The sequence below is a fragment of the Phalacrocorax carbo genome, chromosome 3 (genome assembly GCF_963921805.1).
Source record: "Phalacrocorax carbo chromosome 3, bPhaCar2.1, whole genome shotgun sequence".
In the NCBI taxonomy this organism is placed as follows: domain Eukaryota; kingdom Metazoa; phylum Chordata; class Aves; order Suliformes; family Phalacrocoracidae; genus Phalacrocorax; species Phalacrocorax carbo.
This window is the reverse complement of record NC_087515.1, coordinates 104,812,517-104,834,213: the sequence shown is the minus strand read 5'-3', so window position 1 is coordinate 104,834,213 and position 21,697 is coordinate 104,812,517. Positions and strand designations below refer to the sequence as shown.

The 21,697-nt window shown below is 37.6% G+C and overlaps 1 protein-coding gene across 1 annotated transcript in view; it reads right to left on the bottom strand.

Moving 5' to 3' along the window:
• The window catches only part of CSMD1 (CUB and Sushi multiple domains 1), a 1,235,979-nt gene that overhangs the window by 483,331 nt on the left and 730,951 nt on the right, over positions 1-21,697 (bottom strand). The window contains exon 6 of the mRNA XM_064447944.1: positions 5,450-5,562. Coding sequence (XP_064304014.1) covers positions 5,450-5,562 — 113 coding nt within the window. The remainder of the gene's footprint in view (positions 1-5,449; positions 5,563-21,697) is intronic.

Sequence of the window (21,697 nt, the reverse complement as noted above, 5' to 3'; positions counted from 1 at the left end):
TAGCACAAGGGAGTGTGAGTGTGCAAGTGTGCAAGCACTCCCAAAGATCCAGCCAGATGAGCTGATGAGTAGGTGAAGTAGCCTGGGAGCTAGGGGGGTGGGGGGGCGTGTATGTCTTGGAGGGTGAGGCACCTGGAGGAGGTGGCTACTGGAGGGGCCATAATGTCCTGCCAGCTGCTGGGAATACCAGCCTGGGGGTGTATCTGTGTGTGCTCACATGTAGGTCTGAGTACCAGCAACTGGAGTGAGGCTGCAGCCTTAGGGGCTCATACGCCCAGGTGCCAGCAGCTAGGGAGACTGCAATCCAGGGGCAGCTACTGGGAAGAACAAGTGTCTCAGCCCACTGCTGGAGGGATCCACACTGTCCATGCATTTGTTTCAAGTTAACAGATCTCCATACCCAAGAGGAGAAACAAGGTGAGGCCGTTGCTGCTGTCTGTATTCATATGAATACTGAGTATGTCTGCCAGTGTTAATCCATGTGGCAAGATGTGAATAAAGTATATATCTGTGTGGTATATATGTGTTCTCTGTGTGTGTTTGCTTTCTGGGAATACAGTAGTTTATTCCAGCTTTGGGCTGCATGTAGGGGCATGAGGCTGCTGGGTTCAGCAACTCTCAGTTCAACAGTGTGCTCTTAATCTTTCAGGGGTTTTTCTGTTTGGAGTTTATTTTTCTGGGTGCGCGTTGGCTGGGGTTTTTTGTAACTCACACAACCACACAACTAGACATTAAAAAATAACATTGGAATTGGCTCTATGTTATTGTTATTAAATAATGTTTGGGATTATTTTAAGGTAAGTCTGATTAAGTTCAACAAATGAAGCAGTTTTCACTCCATAGGAGCAGAGTGACCTGTTTCATACAAGAGCAGAATTTAGAGTCTCAAAAGAGTACATAACAACAGGTACTACTTCATTTCTATTTAGTTCAATGACTGTTATTTTTTGGAAAAAGCGATTAAATTTAGTATTACAAAAACACTTTTCAAAATACAAAAATTTCAAGAGAGGCTTTTATACTAATGAAATAAAAGGTCTGAGGCACATATTGAATAGCCATTCTTTCCATTTGCCCAGACAGTACAGAATGAGTAGGCCCAAAAGCAGCTGCTATCTGCAAGGAAAGGAAATATTGATTAACTCTGGTATGATAGACCATGGGGAGAGACCATTACCTGTAGTGACTTCCAGGACTGAGGAATTCCATTCCTTCTTAACCTAAGTCCCAGTGAAACCACAAGGATGTGTGAGATCAAAAAGCTGATTGACAATGAAAATACTAAACATATATTTGTGTATTGGGTTTGTGTGGCAAGGTTTTGGTAGTGGGGGCTACAGGGCTGGCTTCTGTGAGAAGCTGCTAGTCGCTTCCTCTTTGTCTGATAGAGGCAATGCCAGCCAGCTCCAAGATGGATCTGTTGATGGCCAAGGCCGAGCCCATCAGTGATGGTGGTGCCTCTGGGATAACATATTTAAGGGGAAAAAACTGCTGTGCAACAGCAGCCAGAAAAGAGTGAGAATATGTGAGAGAAACAACCCTGCAGACACCAAAGTCAGTGAAGAAGGAGGGGCAGGAGGTGCTCCAGGTGCCAGAGCAGAGACTCCCCTGCAGCCCATGGTGAAGTGAAGACCATGTTGAGGCAGGCTGTCCCCTGCAGCCCATGGAGGCTAATGATGCAGCAGATATCCACCTGTAACCCATGGAGCTGGAGCAGGTGGATGCCTGAAGGAGTTTGTGACCCCATGGGAAGCCTATGCTGGAGCAGGCTCCTGGCAGAACCTGTGGACCTGTGGAGACAGGATCCCATAGTGGAGCAGTCTAGTCCTGATGGACTGCACCCATGGAAGGGACCCATGCTGAAGAAGGTCATGGAGGACTGTCTCCCATGGGAATGACCCCACACTGGAGCAGGGGAAGAATGTGAGGAGGAAGAATCAGCAGAAACGTGATGAACTGATGACAACCCCCATTCCCCATCACCCTGTGTGGTTGATGGGGAGGATGTAGAGAATTCAGGAGCAAAGTTGAGACTGGGAAGAAGGAAGGGGTGGGGGGAAGGTGTTTTTAAGATCTAGGATTTATTTCTCATTATCCTACTCTTATTTGATTGGCAATAAATTAAATAAATTCCCCCAACTTGAGTCTGTTTTGCCTGTGATGGTACTTGGTGAGTGATCTCTCCCTGTCCTTATCTTGACCCACAAGCCTTTTGTTAAATTTTCTCTCTGCTGTCCAGCTGAGAAGGGGATTGATAAAACAACTTGGTGTGCACCTGGAGTCCAGCCAAGGTCAATCCATCACAGTCCTTATGATGTAATTTGCAAATGCACAAGCTACCACTTTTTGATTAATATATTTATGTAATTTTGTATGTCAATATCATTTACACCAGATAGCTATTAAAAAAATCTATATGCTCTAAGGACTCTAGAATACAATAACTTACTATCTGGCAAGGTGTAATAGGCTGCTTTCTTTTAATATCTAAGGTCTGCAATCAAATGAATTCCCTATTTCCCAAAACTATGGAGTCTAATATTCTTGTTTGGCACAATTATATAGCTTTACCACACATGTACCAAAAAAAAAAAAAAAAATCACTTTATGAAGGAACGAAGCGAACAGTCAAAAAAGACAGCACAGGCTGATTTAAGGGACCGTTCCTTCTAAGCAAGAAGCAGTCAAGTAATATAGGAAAGCGGAGTCCTGAATGTCCTGAGGATGTTGGCCAAGATCTAGGAACCCTGAGAAAACAGAATAATAATCAAAAAGAATCTTGGGTTTTGGTCAGACTGGCAATGGGTACTTGTCTATTAGGAAAGTGAGTGTTTAATGGATACTTCAGAAAGTCTGTGTATTTACTTTAACTGACTTAATGACAGGGTAGTTCAACTACATATCAATCCCAACTAAATGTGGGCATACTGGAACAGTCAGTTTAAACAACTGGAAATAGTTGACCATAAGGAAAATGTTTCTCTGAGGTCTGAGAGTTATATAGCCTCAGGAATCCTACAGGATTTGCCAGGAGAACATAGATAAAAATTGCACCTGGATACAACCAGACATTAGAGGCATCCTGTCACTGTAAGGGTTTTCTGCCAGAAAACAAGGTAATGTATTTCACAGGACTTTTTACTTTTTTTTTTTTTCATGATAGGCCCAAATAATGATTTGACTTATAAAAGCACCTAAGATGGAAATACCTGTCAAAGTTGAATTTTAGCAGAAAAAAAGTTTATGAAATCAAAAAAATTAAGGGAGAGGCTGAGAGATCTTGGGTATTTTAGCCTGGAGAAGAGAAGATTTGGGGAGGGGATCTTACTGGTGTGCATCAATACCTGATGAGATGAGAGGGTGTAAAGAAGATGGAGCCAGATTCTTCACGGTGATATCCATTGACAAGACATGAAACAATAAGCACAAACTGAAACACAGAAAATTCCACTTAAAAATAAGTGGAAGCTTTTTTACTGTGAGGGTAAACACTGGCATAGGTTGCCCAGAGAGGTCATGGAGTCTCCAACCTTGGGGGTATTCAAAACCTATCTGCACATAGTCCTGGGAAGCATGCTCTAGGTGACCCTTCTTTAAGGAGGGCTAAGTGACCTCTAGGGGTCCTTTCCAACCTCTGCTATTCTGTGATTTGTGGTACTAGTAGACTTCTCTAGTTGTAAATATAATTGTTAGTTCTGCTTAAAATAAAATACCGAATTATTGCTTAGTTCTCAAACATACCTGTAATAGAAAGAATTACTAAAGCTGTATAACAGAAATGAATTAATGAAGCTGTTAGATCAACCAGATTTTGATACCACTCTGACTTTTCATCCTATGTGTGTTGAAAAACTGTCTCCTAGCTTATAATGTTTATATCACTAACATAGGAATTTATTTAATTGCTAGCAAACCTGATAAAGATATATAGCTGTGGCTCATGTAATGCAGATATGTTTATATTTCATGCAGTACATGGTATAAACTTGCATTTTAAAAGGATAATGTAAAATAATAAAGGAAATTTCCATAAGTGTAAAAATCTGAACTGTAATAAGATACTTCCACCTGTCTTTCATGAGCAGTATTCTGTATCAGTGAAGTTTACCCTAACACCCAATATTTGACGTATTATGCAAAGCAACAGATATACATCTGAAACAATGATCTCCCCAGATACTTCCCTAAACCTTTAATTCCATGGTAAGTATTTGTTTAGAGATAAGATATATTGAAAAAGAACAAAAAAGTAGTTTTCAGTGTTGGTTATTCTATCCCAAACTTTACTTTGTTATTCTGTTGTTTCTGGGTTTTCTGGTGCATCAGCAAGATAAGCCCCATTGTTTTTGTGATCTCCATTTAATAGGCTTAAGACACAGAGTTAACATAAGCAGTGCATTTAAATTCATAGTCACCAACAGAGGTATTATATATGCATCCTCAGTAAGCTTTGTAAAAATAAGTAATAAGTGCAAAGAATCACAGAATACATACCTGTGTTGCATTGCCAAAGTGACATTTAAGACTACTTTTTTTTTTTACTAAAATTGTCAAAAACTTTTTAAAGAGAAAAGAACTATGTATGTTGAATGCTTTTATATGCATTACACATATATGCCACAGTCACCAGAAACATAGAGTTGTTGCAGTGTATTTGTCTTTTCTAAAGTGCTGCAAGCCCTACAGTTTCAGGAATAAAAGGAAGGTCTAAACTCATAAATGATTTGCTGGTGTGCAGGGTAAAACGGTTGAAACAGCTAATGTAAGCACAGAATTTAAAAACACAGATAAATTAAGAAGCTCTTCTGTTTTCAATATAACTACAGTGTCTTTCATCTTGAGTAATGATTTATGAAGTACAAAAATCAATAAAGATTCCATTCTAAAAAAATTGCATTTTAATGAATATCTTGGTGAACATAAGCAGCAGTTGACAGCAACACTGACATCCTCTTGTCTTCTTTTCAAGTTGGATATGTAAATCTATGCAGGAGCCTGAAGTATGATTTGTGCTATGCTAGGGATGTGTTAAAATTCCAAATGATGAACATAGCTTCCGGATACGAGGTAGATTTTGAGTAATGAAGGAAGACAATATTTAGATAGGGGCATGCCTTTGTGTGGAATTGACTTTCTGCAAGTTGCATTCCAGGCATGTTTTTAAAGCAAAGATCAGACTGAATACAGAACAATCTATTATAGAAAAAGTGAGCAATCAAATACATACTTAAAGCAAACTGTAATGTGAAGCACAGATACTTTCTCCAAAAGCAAATCCCTAGAGATGCCCAATCACGCAAGGATGACTGATACTCAGTGTAAGAGCAGTAGTAGTATGAGTCAGCTCTTTAATACATCCCTGATATTTAAACACAAATTTCTAACACTGCCACTTTAGCAATGCTTAAAGATAATGGACTTTTTTTCTGCACTTTTATACGTTTCCTACCTTGGAACTGAGCATTAAATCCCTTTCGTCGGTGGTTGCTGTCAGATGTAAAATGGAGTCGTAACCAGTTCTTACTGCTGATAACAGGTGAAGGTAGATTCATACCAGTCAACCTGGTAAAAGAAAAAAAGATGCAAATGGCTGAAAAATTCATGTGTATAGTACTTAGAAGAAAAAAACCCCAACAAAATAACCAAAAAATATTGTACTGTTTACAATATATCTGACAACAGTGATTCACTGTCATCTAATCTCATTTTATTACTAGTTTAGTAACTATTACCCTGGGAGAAATTTTTCCTGTTCCATTACAGCTGGCCATTTTATGGACAAAACTTGTATCTCCACACTACTCTCTTGTGAAATAAAGAAGAAAAGCAATTACCTTGTGCGCACATGTGTGTACATATGCAAGTGTGTGTCAAATCATTCAGCAAAAATTAAGCTAATTCAGTTATGACAAAATTTTATCGTGTGACTCCCTGCTGTGTCTGTTACCTCACAAGAAGCCAAATCTCAGGTGTTAAGAAAGGATAAATAAGACTTATGGGCAGTAGTTAATGGTAAGCTTGGGTGATAAGTTATTGGTACATTACTATTCTGCTAGAACTGTTTTTGTGTGTACTAACTCCTATACATATTTAATACAAAAGAGAAGTTTAAACAGAACTGAATGCAGGCTAACTAGCTTGCACGGCTATGGATATTGTGAAGAAAGAGTGCACAAAAAGAATTTGTCCATTAAAGGCAACAGGCCCTTGGACCACTTTGGGCCACACCATAGTCTATCATTGCACCACATCATTTGTTAATATGAACACACTCAAGTAGTTAGCACAGAGTGCCTGATACACTGTAAATTCATGTCTTAGTTTACAAGGTGGCTTCTTTTTATATGACCATACTCTAAGTTTCAGATTTAGACTTTTTTTTTTTTTCTTTCTGAATAACTCTGGAGAACTACAAGAAATGTAGTTTCTCCCTTTCAAAAATGTTGATTACAGAAACAAAACCCAAGCTGATCAACATCAGAAATTCTCAGCTAAAGGATACCTTGTGTGAGGTTGTGTTTGTCAATACTAGAGCTGACACCATACATATTATCAGATCTAAAAAACCCCCAAGATTTGAAATAAGATTGTATCTTTCTGAAATGAATCAATGCAGTGATATAGATGCCTTTTTCATTGCAACATATAATTTCAGAGTTTCATTAAATATCCTAGATTACTAAGAAACCCATCATGTTAAGAAATACTGATGCTGGAGTAGTCTATTTACAGTCATGGCTGAATCCCTCTTCTTTCTGTAATGGAATAAGACCAACATACTGAAATATAGAAATTATTAACAGAACTGTCTTTTTTTCTTCATTAGAACATATAAACTACCTCAGAGAAATTTCTGTTCTCATTTATAATCTCATTTTCTTTAACTGGTTTTTTTAAAAAAAGGAACAACAACACTCTACTTAAAATTTTTAACAGCTCTGATGTAAAAAAAGGATAGATTCTTTAAAGGAGGATTTATAAATTTCAAAATGTTGGGGCTGGCATTTAATAGTTCTTACAGGTGTTGGTCAAAACAATTAACCCTATAAATATTTCTACACCTCACTCAAATGGACTTGATACTTTACATACTCTTCCATACATCCTTTGGATGTATGCACAGTGTATTTTAAAAGCTCCTTAGATTGGGCACTCTAAATATTTCTATGAACTGGCATTTGCTATTTCAAAGCCACCTACAGTTTGGGTATACCTACAGAAACTACAGTGATATAATTAAAAGGAAGAGAAAAAACTAAACCATATGTGGAATACCAAAAATATTTATTTTGCTAGTACTTCTTCACTATTGATACAATATATGCTAAATATAAAGGTTTTTATTATATATAGGCTGCAGTTCATATCACTGAACTGATAACTCATTTGTCCGAATACACAAACTCATCTCCAAGAAATAGTGCTCTGGGGGTTTGTTTTCCTTTCTAAGTGAAATATAAGTGTAGTAACATTCTCACTGGCATATCCAGAGCTCTGGATTTCAAAGTTTGCAAAACTTCTGGTTGAAATATTAAATTGTTATATGAATTTAATTGTACATTAATAAGAGTAAAAGAGCATAATTGTAAAAGTACATTCAAAGCAGATCTTTCATTAACTACATCTCTAATAAACAGCTATTTTCCAGACACACAATATACACAAATATTTTCAGAGCTATGTGAACCCTACAAGGTATAGCTAAATAGTCTCAAAACCTCCTGTTACCCTAAGAAAGATAACGATAATACAACCACAACACAGATGATTTCTGTTGCTGTGTACTAGACAGGAACAGGTTCTTTACCATCCACGCTGTTTGTGTTTTAAGAAAATTAGGAAGTGAAATACGACTTAGTGGCTAATTTAGTTGTAAGGCTAGTTTGGGAAGTAAGCTTGTAACCAGCGTATGACATGGTCTTTTTCCTGTAAAGTGTTCAAAACCTCTTCACTGTAGTACCCAAAATCAGAAACGGCAACAAATTCTGAATGGGGGATTAGACTGCAATCCTTTGGCCACCACATATACATCCAAGGGGGTGCCCCTACACAAAATACTTCACTCTGACATTCATCATGTGCAGGTGGGACTTCCCATAAGCAACGTAAGGGTATCCAGTAATGGCAGACCAAAAATTTTGTGAGTACAGTGTAAAATTGCACCTTACATGTTAACTGACTATTTAACTGGAGTTTTGAACGGCTGGCAACCAAAGCTGTCTATGAAAAAGAGAGGTGGACATGGTTACTGCTGAATGTGGCAGCTTGCCACCTGAAGTGGTACAGCAGGCAGATCTGTAACTCACACAAAGGTTGAATGTAGTATTAAAAACTGATTTGTTTCCTTCTTACTTATTTCTAGGTCACATTTATCAAGGAATAGGACACAAAAATCTCCACCACACAGCAAACGTCCTAATGTAACAAAAGTTTTAATAACAACACAGGTGTGCTCCTTGAAGAAAAGTAAACACCGGTACTGTCAAGGAAAGTTTGTTTCCAGTCCCAGAAAGCTGAATATATTTTCTGACATGAAAGATACAAAACCTGGGGGAGAGGTCCCTAAAACACATGGTCAATCATTTTTCTGGTACACAAAATACATCTCCATGGCCAGGGGAAGGGCTTTTAAGTCATCTATTTGAGTTCAATAATAGAGAGGCTGGACACCACTGCTCAACTAATAAATGACATATTGATTCCTCCCAGTTCCACAGAGAACAACAGAGTGCTTTTTTGGAGGCTGCAGAAAGAGGAGGAACATTTCATTTGAGCTTTATGAATTGAGAGGTGCACATTGTGCCACAATTTCTGACTAAGGGCCCATATGGTTTCTGTGTGCTGGCACTAGTGCAGTGTGTTTCCTCTGACTCGTTGCAGCCTTTACTGTTATGGGCTAATGTTTTGTATTAATTGAGTATTCATGGAAAACAAGACATTTGGTTAAGTCTGTGCTAGTAAATTGAACAGTGGTACTAGACACCAATTCCTGCTTGACACTATACACTATTAAATGTTACAACAACAAATCACAGAATTGTAGAATTCCAGAACAATTTGGTTTGGAAGGGACCTTAAAGATCATGTAGTTCCAAGCCCCCTGCCATGGGAATGGACACCTTCCATGAGACCAGGTTGCTCAAAGCCCCATCCAGCCTGGCCTTGAACACTTCCAATGATGGGGCATCCACAACTTCTTTCAGCAACCTGTCCATTGCCTCACCACCTTCATCATTAAACTCTTCTGCCCATGATTGACTAGAGTTTCCTCAGTTTTTCATGGGCACAGCATAGGCATTAGTCTAAACTACGGGGTCCCAATAGGCATTGTGAAATGTGATCACTTCTGAGGTGTTCAGGAAAAACTAACAGGCATGATTTAATCATGCCTTTAGGTTGCTCTGAAAGCAAAGGTGCAATTGAAGAAAAGTTGTCTTTACTACAAGTGGGCACACAGAGTATTGATTTCTGTTGCATAGGAAATGAAATAGAGAAACTTTAGCTCAGATTAGGTATTAAATCGAAAATCAGATTAAGACTTGGAACTCTTTTATATCAGACAGAAATTATTCCGATGAGGTAAAGAACCACATTTCTTAGTATCAAAGTCCTCTTCAGAGGATTTCACACTTTGACCCTCATTGAGAATTTCTCCAATGTTATCTAAAATGAATATTGGAAGCTTTTCTCACATCTTTTTTAACTGAATACACTTATTGTTTTGGGAGTAATGCAAAAGAAATTGAAATCTTCAGTTATCTTTGAGTTCTGCCTCCACTCTGGAAAGGGTAATGCTTTACTGAAACCAGTTTTAAGACCTAGCATGCGATAGCCTGACTTGGATAGAAGTGATATCTAATCTAAATTACATTAATCAAGTTTTTCATATACACACACAAACACATTTGTATATAATGTTATATAACCAGCCAGTCAAAAGAGGTGAATACCCCGCTTTATTGAGCATTGGTGTGGACAAGTGGATTTACAGGGTGGAGTACTGCGTGCAGTTCTGGGCCCCACAATTTAAGAAAGATGTGAAGGTCCCTGAATGCACCCAGAGGAGGGCAACAAAGCTGGAGAAGGGGCTGGAAGGAAGGTCCTATGAGGAGCAGCTAAGGCCTTTGGGCTTGTCTGGTTTGGAGACAAGGAAGCTGAGGGGCAACCTCATTACTCTCTACAGTTTCCTGAGGAGGGTAAGCGGAGAGGGAGGTGCTGAGCTCTTCTCCCTGGTACAGTGACAGGGTGCATGGGAATGGTTCAAATCTCCACCAGGGGAGGTTTAGACTGGACATTAGGAAGGAATTCTTTACCGAGAGGGTGGTCAGACACTGGAACAGGCTTCCTAGAGAGGTGGTCGATGCCCCAAGCCTATCAATGTTTAAGAGGCATTTGGACAATGACTTTAACAACATGCTTTGGTCAGTGTTGAAGTGCTCAGGCAGCTGGACTAGATGATCATTATAGGTCCCTTCCAACTGAAATAGTCTATTGCATTCTATTCTATTCTAGCATTTTCTGGAACTACTTGGTCTGATTTGAAGAAGTGTTGAGTTTTCGTCTCAGCTACTGATGACAGCAAGGCCCTTAGCTTCTAACATGAGCGAGTTAAAATTGGTTGTCACTTGGACAAGTGACAGGCTTGAATGTTCTGTGCTAAGGAATATTTGAGGTCATGCACTGAATGTGAATTAAAGGTAACAAAATAGTTGTTTATCCACTGAGTATCAATCACTCAGTGACCTGTTAAGGAGCATTCCCATTGGAGAGGACCAAACAGAACATAATTTTTCAAACAACATTGTATAATGATGCATTCACCTGAGGGCTCAGGAGGAAGATTGCATGGGGAACCTTAAATCTCTCATTTCTGTGTACTAGATGTTGCACTGTGCTCTATGGGACAAGTTAGACTTCCAGGGAATTCTTGCACATGCTGCCTGTTACAGCACTGTAAAGAACAAAAGGGCCAGGTTTTGAGAGCTTTATAGTTATATTAGTATTATACTACACCTCTGCTGATAAACACTGCCTCTCACAAGAAATACTGAGAAATAATTAAACCATATCAGCTACTCCCCTAGATCTGAAGGCAGCCTGGCTGTAGCAGCATCACAAATAGCAGAGAAGGGTCTCTTACTTTTTATTTTGAGCAGTAAACAATCTGTGTCATGTTTTATTACTTTAAGTGATGATTTAGTTTTGATTCTTATTCCATAATTTCCTCACACTAATCTACTGTTTACAGGAGTAATAAGGCATTCAGTTTTAATATAATCTTGAATAAGAAATGTTTTCCTTATGTGTAGTATGTCAGATATAAAAGCATAATCCCCTCTGAAGTCTACATTGCATTATCAAGAGATTTTGTTAGGTTTTATTAAAATTATTAAAGAGGTTTGTCACTAAAATATTCTTTCTCTAGCTGAAATTTTCCAGTAGTTAGAAAATCTTGTTTGACTCAAATTCCAGTATAGCAACACTACTTTACATTTAATTAAGAGAATTATCTAGAGAGGAAGAACAATTTTGGTTTTGATTGTGGATTTGCTAAGAAAAGAAAGTAATTCATGTTTCTGTCTGAACAAATAAATGAAAAGCTGTTTCCTTTATAGGGTTTTTGACATTGTTTTGACTATAACCAAAAGATAATCTATAGTTATCATAGACAGCTATTGATACTTCACTTCCATGTAATTGTAACTGCAAGAAACAATTAAAATATATTAAATTTGTGGGTTTGGGCAGTTTTTTTGTCCATTTATTTTAGCTATTTCCCCCATTTTGTATTCAGCCAAATGTCTATATGTGGTTGAATTAACATTACTTGTTCCAAGATATAATACAAGAGTAAATAAACGTAATTTAATCAAGTGTAAACAAAATAAAATGAGATTTGGAAATACAAGCTGTATAAGGGCTAGTTGAGACTTAAAAAATACACAGAAGCCTTCCAACAAAACTCATTATGCATCAGGTTTTAATATTTCTGCTATTTCAATATTCAGCTAACCACAAAAGTATTTCTAATTTTAATAAATTTTTTTAAAAAATTTGGAAATTTTTAAAAACGTTTACTGAGTTTCTATAACAGGTATCTGGGTTAGGATCTGAAGAGAGAAAACTGTACCCTAATTATAAATTTGGAACCAACTTTAATTTTGAAATCCTCTCTGCTAAAATAATTATATAAGCATTAATGCAGATACATGTCAAAACAAGAACTTCCAAGGATCATCCCTTGCTACTAGGCAAAATAACAGGGACTAATTTACAAAAGGGTGAAGTATGATGGCTGCAGCAAATACATAAAGACAATGTGTATGCATTCATTTATATTCTTCCTGTATGTATTACATATTCTATATGTATAGAAATGTTATATTCAATACAGATATATTAAGCAGTATGTTAGAGGTCTATTACCTCAAACTCACTGTAACACCAGGATAGCCGAGACTGTATCTGTTATCAACTAAGAGTATGTAATGAGCTGCATTTGTCCCATGTTTGTAAATGCATAGCTCTATAAACTGCGTTGGAAGGCACATGTGACATTGAAACATGCATACTGTGGCTGAAGTTGCACACACAGACGAAATGCTCTAACAAGTGCTTGTTGCCTAAAAGAATGACATTCTTTTCTGTTCTTTCTCCTCCTGCATTTACTACTCCTTCCTCAATCCTTTTCTTCTGTATTGCCTGTCCTCCTGTGTATCAACTTTGATTCTTGCTTGAATTTCTGTGATGTGATTTAATTCATTAAAATTGCAGAAAATTATCCACTTTATTTTCCTCCTCCAGTCAGATGTCTGTGTCCCATTTTAGTGAATTAAACTGCTCATGGAAAAGAGATGAGGCAGATTTGGCACAAATTCAGTGTCAGGAGCACAGGAAAGTAAAGTCAAATGGAGACTCACTGCATATTGTGGAGCTGTAGCTGCAGGTCACCACTAGGGAGGGAAGAATTTACAGCTAAATATAAATTAGGGGACAACAGCAAAATGTAAGAGCAGACAGCTGGTCTAACAACAAGACTATTTGTATTACCAGTGAAGTGGAACAATACTTATTTTGCTTGATAAGAGAGGCCAGACTATCTCCTAGATAAGAACTAAATAGAACAGTTTCACAGAAAAGGTTTAAAATGTCTCTTCTTCATGTGGAATTCGAAATAAAAGGCTATTTATAATAGCTAACATAATCTACCAGGAAAGGGTTCAGAAGTGGGGAGAGAGAGAGAGAAGGGGAGGGTGAGAGGTTTCTCATTTAAAGTAGTTAGATCAAGCATGATTTTTCTCTCCCTTCTTCACCTGTTTTCATAACCATGTGTAAGTGGTTGTTTATTCTGGATCCAGTGAATAATACTTCCATTTGCATTTTACCTTAATACTGCTTGGGATGAGAATTAAATCAAATGAGTGGATGTTTTGGGGTGAGCTTTTTTACCCTAATGCTGTAAGTTATTAGGAGAACCTTAGCAAGTCTTACAGCACCCCTACTCTCCTGAGAATTGTTCAGGATAACAGGGTATATTTCTGGGAAGCTGAATGAGACTGACAGAGCTGCTTTCAGGTGTGTCAGGAAAACTGATGACTAAGCAATCCAGAAGGCTTTTGCTGTACAGGAAAAATTTGAGAGGCACCTTATGTCCTGAGGGACCACAAGGAGTTTGCCACCAAACTTGATATTAAAATATTTTTGTCAGTCTGGGCCTAAGATAATAGCTTGAATGAAACCAAAAAATTGATGAGTATGAAAAGGATGGAAGAAAGGAAGACAAATATAAATGAGTAAGGGAATAAGCCCAAAATAAAGTCTTAAGAGATTGTAAATTTCAATGAATCAGACCCTTTGAGTAGTCTAAGAATCCTACATTTTTATTTGCTCTGTTTTCCTACATATTGGGAGTAGAAGGTTTAAACATTAATAGATGAGAGCATGCTGTAAAAGTTCTTCAAAATGGAATAACCAAACATTAAATGAAAGACTATGTTCCATAATCATATTATATGGAGCCACTGTGAAGTTATTACATTCATTAAGCTCATTACTAACTTCATTGTATTACAAGAAAACATTGCCTGGTAAACATTTTGGATGTATTTTTCATATGGAATAATTAAAAAGAGAAAAGTAAGTAGACTTTGCCTGTGATAATGAATTTTGAATATCTGATGAAGTTATTATAGAACATTTTCAAAGTCTGCTAAAGTGTTACTCACTGTCTTAATTCCCTTTCATGGCATATATTAACTGTTACAATGAAACATGTTGATGACTGATCTATTTAAAACTAAATTATTATAATTTAATATAAAATTATTTCATGTTATATGTTTCCTCCATTAAAAAAGGTTTTAAGTGACAAGGCCATAGTCAGATAGCTTAATATGGAAATCTAAGCAGAAATTGGGTATTTTTTTCCATACATGCTCAGAAGCCCTTTGGCCTGGCGAAATGAGGAAAAAAAGATGGGCTTCATCTTATCTAATTTCAGCTCTTGGCAGTGCAGTGGTCTCCATCTGGGCTAGGCAACCTGCATATTCAATGGAGAGGAATAAGTATTTTGGCAGTGCCTATCATTTCAGGTATTTTACACCTCCACATTATTTAGAGATGAATCTTACCTTAGAAATGCAAGAGCTAGGGTGACCAGATCAGTAAATATCAACACCTGAGTGTCACTAAAGGTATATAAATGCTATTATAATTCAGCTCATGGGACATGACATAATTCAGAACTTTATTTTCTGAAGAAAACCTTCTTTGCGCTCTCTCTCTATTAATTCTAATTTTGTGCACAAAAGGCTCCAGCCTCTTGTATTTGGTTGTACCTCACACTGGACATTATACTTGAACCTACTTTGTATTTGGCTGAAGGTTAGAGAAAAAGGCAAGGTGTTTTTTTTTTTTTAAACTGGTGTTTGGAAAAGGCCTTTATTAAGAACATCTTGGTTTATTGATTCAACAGTGTTAGCAAATATTTTTCCTGATTATTGCTTTTATATTTGACAAACATGATAGGGATAATATTCCATGGCACTCTGGATAGAATATTCTTCCTCTGGAAGATTATTTCAGCTCTGGAGCTGATAAATAAAAGAACAATAATTCATTATAAGTCCAGGTTTCTTCTGATATATGGCTGTCATTGTCCAGCAAAAGTGGAATTGTAAGTTCTAGGACACAGCAATCAATTAGATTTTATTGTTCAATACTGTGATATTCAACCCAGGCCTTGAGTACAAGCCACTGTTCCAAAGCTTCGCAAGGAATTCTTCTGTCCAGAGGCTGGGAGGATAACTGTAGGGTCCTAAAGTTATTATGGCAGCTGACCTGAAGGGAAATGGAAATTTAAAACAAGGCCACAATTGAACAAATATAAAACTAAATTGCAGACTTTTTTGTTGCTACCAATATATAGTAATTGAGCACTTCAGAGATAAAGTTCTGCTTTAAAAATTCTTCCCTAGTTGGGTGTAAGTATTAATAGCTGCACTGATAAAATATAGATCTTAAAGCACACATAGTATTCTGTTTAGAAACATTGCAGGTAGTGTTTTTACTGCCATTATCCCAATGGGCATTTTTGCTAACATTCTGAAAACTCTAAATTTTTTACAGTGTTCATATTAATCCCTTAACAAATTCTCTAGTGTCCTACATAGTGGAAATTTTCATTTCTTCAGTAAAATTTAAAAATGGTTCATCTAAAAAGTAGTTGTCATTTTTTTCTTTATATTTAAGTTATTATGAGTTATTAGTATAGGATTAGGATCTAACAAGATACATTCCAAAAGCAGATGTATAAAGCAATGTTCAGTAACCATCAATATTATGAAATATTTATTATTTTCCAGGGCAATTTTAATTTTTCAGGCACATGCTAATCTCTCAGAAGCGTTCATTTTTTAGTCACAACAGCTAAGGAAGTACAAACACACAGAGATACTTTTTTTGTATTTTCAGACATAACTGCTGGGAAAAAATCCTTTAAATGATATAAAAATAATATCTGTGGCAGATAAGATTGTACCTACTGTACTTCTGTGCTGAAAAAGTGTATTATCTAATACTCTATAATGTCTTTTCATTTGGAGTTGCTACTGTAAAGTTTTCAAAATAAGCTAAAATAAACATACAAATATAATGAATTGAAAAATGTTTTCCATTCAGTACACTAATTTAATTTCATTACTTTTGTAACTGTTCTCTGTTATGTATCTTATATTGGCTGAGTTTTTCCTTTTTCTTGAATGAAAGATTTTATGTGTCCCATTTGGCTTTGTTATAAAATAACCAATGGAAAACTGAAACCAAGGGAAAAAAAGTAATTGGAAGGAATACTTCATAATTTTTTTATCCTAGATTTTAATTTTCAGAAGTCACATTATCTCTTCTGACTAAGAAAAAACCCCACCGTTTTCCGTATTTAAAAAGCTCAGTCCATATATACGGATGTTTAGCAACAGTCTCTAAAGGATGAAATATAAGAATACTTCTAAGAGCTCTTCTAGACTCTGCCTTTCTGCAGTGACTACAGGGAATAAGTTTAGGATCAATCTATCTGACATGGTCGATAATAAAAAAAGAAAAATATCACGATTTTTTCTCTATCTTCTTTTATGATCCTCTATTATGGATCTCTCAGACCATAAATCAATGAAATCCTGTTATCTTACAATAGAGTTAAACAATATCTGGTAAAAGAACATAAATCATTGATTCCCAGCTGCAAACTAGAGGGGCAAGAGGTGCTAACAGACAGCATTTCAGGACTTTCAAGGGTACAACTCTATACAGTTTAACTTATTTTCTGGAAAAAAAAAATGTACATTTTATCTTAAAAACTTTGAGACCACATTTCTGTTTCATAATAGTGTCTTACAAAACATAGGTATTTTTAAACACCTGTCTTAGATTTCTGGACTTTATTAAGATTACATTGGAAAAAACCCCAATACTCATTGAATCAAAATAGAGGATAAAATTACCAGGATAAGGAAATCTTATAAATAATATTCAGGCTTTATGTATATAATAAGATAGATTAACTGAACTATGCACAGTGGCATTTTATAATACTGCAATGTAATACAACTTGCATGGTTTTTGTCCATCAGTGAAGTATTATGTTTTGCTTACATATCATGTACTTTCATTTTCCCATAAAATATTTACATTTCCTAGAGCTTACAAACACAAAGTGACAGGTCTAACAATGAAATATCCTTACAGCAGAGTATGAAGAGTTCATTATTAAAAAAGACCCTATATTCAACAGCCACAGATAACTTAAGGCATGGGAGTCCATCTGACTTTGTACCTCCTTGGATCTGAAAAGCCTGACTCAGAGATGTCTCCTGAAAACTAAACGTATACTAACATTTCAGGTGCCTAATTTATTAATCTGAATAAAGTAATCTTAATCCAGCTCTAAGGTCTTACCTACAGGTGACAATAGAAAAAACTTCAGGAGTCTTTGTCCTTTCAGAATCCAGTGTGTTTTACGGACAATTGGTATATAAGAGACAAGAATAAGCAGCAGCAACAAACTTTATGCCTAGAGCTTATAAAAAGGACAACTGGAATCCTCCTCAACCTGCAGCTCTCAAACTACCTCCAAACACTACAGGATGTCTTGCTCACCAGGATATGGGATGCCATGGGAGTAAACAGAAAACTGGGGTACTATACAACCAAATGAAAGAATCATGTCCCATATGGAAAGCAGAAAAAGAGAGATCCTTGATCTGCATCCAAAATACATTAAGTCTGTAAGGTTGAATGATGAGGATTTCAGTTGTTTATGTTGCTTATACATCTGTGAATATTAGATTAAAAACCCAATCAAATATATCAACAAATAGGAAACAGAAATCTTCCTATTGCTCACTATCATCCATACCCAGAGTAACTTTTTGTGAGTGCTGCTGCCATATACTCCTTCCACACCATTTCAAGCCAACTAAGACAGTTCTCCCACATAGAATCATAGAATCATTTAGGTTGGAAAAGACCATTAAGATTATCAGGTCCAATCATTAACCTAGCACTACCAAGTCCACCACTAAACCATGTCCCTAAGTACCACATCTACATGTCTATTAAATACCTCCAGGTGACTTAACCACTTCCCTGGGAAGTCTGTTCCAATGTGCAATAACCCTTTTGGTGAAGTAATATTTCCTAATATCCAGACTAAACCTCCCCTGACGCAACTTGCAGCCACTTCCTTTTGTCCTATTGCTTGTTACCTGGAAGAAGAGACCAATACCTCCTTACAACCTCCTTTCAGGTTGTTGTAGAGAGCAATAAGGTCACCTCTCAGCCTCCAGCTCCCTTAGCCACTCCTCATAAGATTTGTGCTCTAGAACCCTCAATAGCTTCAGTGCCCTTCTCTGGACGTGCTTCAGCACCTCAATGTTTTTCTTGTACTGAGGGGCCCAAAACTGAACACAGTATTCAGGTGTGGCCTCACCAGTGCCGAGTACAGGGGCACGATCACCTCCCTGCTCCTGCTGGCCACACTATTCCTGATACAAGCCAGGATGCTGCTGGCCTTCTTGGCCACCTGGCACACTGCTGGCTCATGTTCAGCAGGCTCTTAGCAGCACCCCCAGGTTCTTTTCCACTGGACAGCTTTGCAGCTGCTCTTCCCCAAGCCTGCATGGGGTTGGTGTGACCCAAGTGCAGGACCCGGCACTTGGCCTTTTTAAACCCCATCCAGTTGGCCTTGGCCCATTGATCCAGCCTGTCCAGGTCCCTCTGCAGAGCCTTCCTGCCCTCAAAGCAGATCAGCACTCCCACCCAGCTTAGTGTCATCTCCAAACTTTCTAAGTGTGCGCTTGATCACCTCATCCTGTTTAATATCTTGATCAATGATCTGAACTGGCCCCAATACTGAGCCCTGGGGAACACCACTTGTGACAAGACACCGACTGCATTTAACTCCATTTGCCACAACTCTTTGGACCCAACCATCCAGCCAGTTTTTTACCCAGCAAAGAGTATGCTAGTCCAAGCCATGAGCAGCCGGGTTCTCCAGGAGAAAGCTGTGGGAAACACTGTCAAAGGCTTCACTGAAGTCTAGGTAGACAGCATCCATAGCCTTTCCCTCATCCCTGAAGCAGATCGCCTTCCCATAGTAGGAGATCAGGTTAGTCAAGCAGGGCTTGCTTTTCATAAACCCATGCTGACTGGGCCTGATGACCTGGTTGTCCTGTACATGCCTCATGATGGCACTAAGAATGACCTGCTCCATAACCCTCCCCAGCACTGAGGTCAGGCTGACAGGCCTGTAGTTCAGGACTTCTTGTTGTAAAGTCATGGCTGCCTATCTGAAAAATCAGTAATGGATAGTAATTTGAGGGCTGTAACAGGCTAGGAAGTGATGTGATGTCCTTAATTCAGGCCCCAAGGAGGCAGCAGACTCCCCCAAGAAGTGGGTCTGGTCTGCATATTGGGCCTCCTGTTCCCTTCAGAAAGGAGTCTTCTATGACAACGACCCATCTTTGTTTCCTTATGGAAGCAGTTTTGACACAGGGCATAGGCCAACTTAACCTCGGCAACAGCTGTACTCTGATCCTCTGACAGCTCTAGCCTGAATCAGGTCTGTCAAGTTTGTCCTACAGATATGTGCATACACATCCACTTTTCTAAAAAAAAAAAAAAAAAAAAAAAAGATATATCCTATTTAAAATATTACTTTATTCTTTTTCTTCAGAAGTAACACAGTCCCATGACTAACCAATCATTGTGCAAAAGCATGACCAACAACTCTGAACAATCACCATGCTCAACAGGATGACTGTGCAACATAGAACAGCATTAAACGCAGTTATCACATCACTAAAAAATGTTTGAAATCTTGTTAAATTACATCATCCATTATTTTTGTATTATATACTATCACGTGCAGCCAAAAAACCTACTGATTGTGTTGTCAAGCTAGTTAAAACTGCTCTGACCCAACGTGTTTATGAGACTCACTCTCCAGCCAGCAAATAACTTTCAGTTTGTCATACAATATTTTCTCCTTCACTTTTTATAAGCTGAAATGTAATTCAATCTAAAGCCAAATCTTATTTTTCAGTTCATTTTAAAAGAAAAAAAACAAACCCAAACACCCAAACACTATACACTGAAACTGAATTTAACTGGCATATCTGTTCAGTATTTGCCTTTTTCAACTTTACATTATCTCATAATCATGTAATTTTTCTTTTAACTCTTTCCTTTTTGAAACTTGCTGTGTGAAAGTTTATTTATTCATTTTTCTTCCTATGGAAGAAATACAATTAGTTTAAAAGTATCAAAAAATGTCTCACATATATAATCCCCTCCTAATGGAAATATTAACTTCCTTTTAGACCATGATAATACTATTAGACCAATATTAATATATTTAAAGAAAAAATAGAGACTTAATTAAAACAAGAAATGATATCTCAGTTGAACCCTTCTTGATAGAGCTACTGCAAGTAATAGTATATTTCCAGGTGAGTTTCTGTTTAAAATGGGGATATCAAGAAAGCATCCAGTCTTTACCTGACTGAAAGGACTAGTCAACCTCAGATGAGTTTTTATGGACTGGCATGCAGCAAAATAGGATTCAGTTCTGAAAATCCTTGATCTATAATGATTCCCAGTGAAGTCTATAGGAAGTCCACATTTGGTGAGCTTGCAACATTAGCTCTATCTGGCATTAGGAGTTTCTTCACATTTCTAAAAATTACAATAAAACATTTCTGTCTGAGAACACTGAAAATATAAATTTTTTATATTATGTTTTAATGTTTTATCTGTTCACTGTGTAATAAATCACTGTATGTGGTTGCTGAGATGCTGATTCCTAACACCTTTTAAAGTCATATCCTTTGTATCTTCATGTGAACATAGTTTCAGAATTTGGGTAATGGAATTTGAAAAATCAAGTCTGATCAGCAAATATACTACTTGGATGAAACAATGGCCTGACTTCATCCAAACAATAATAGTATTACAAGTAAACAGTCTTATTATCTTCATTAAAAACAAACAAACAAGCAAACCAACCCACCACGTAAGTATAGCTCCAAATGCCTGCCCAAATTGTATCCTTAGTATTACTAAAATGTAGGTTTTTCCCTTGGGATGGAAGTGTTTTGCAGCTGTATCACTTTTCTCGTAAGGATGTTAAGCACTGAGTTAGACAGATAACACTGTGTTTACTCAATTAAGTGATGGTATGTGTTTCACTGATGCTCTCAAGTGGTAAAATTACCCTTGCTGGGTTTTGTTGATATTTGGATTAACCTTTAAATTTAAAGCTTTTCCTGCTAATTCTAAAACATATCTTCATATAGAGCTGAAGCAAATGTTTACATCCTTACTATATCTTGCCAAGCCAGTTGACTTCCTGTGCTGGTTTTGGCTGAGAAGGGGTTAATTCTCCTCACTGTGGGGGGCGGCTGCCTTTCCAGCTTCCCGCGCTCTGCCACGTGGGGGGGGGGGGGGGGGCTGGGAGGGGCGGGGCCATGGCGGGGGTGGCTGACCCCGATTGGCCAATGGCATGTTCATTCCATACCACGTGACACCGTGACCGGTATATGAAGGGGGGGCAGTTGCGGCTTGGGAGCGGCGTGGCGCTGGGTCGGTGGGCGGCTGCGGCGTGTGCGGTTTGTTTCGGCGGTTCATTCCCCCTCTCCCCTCC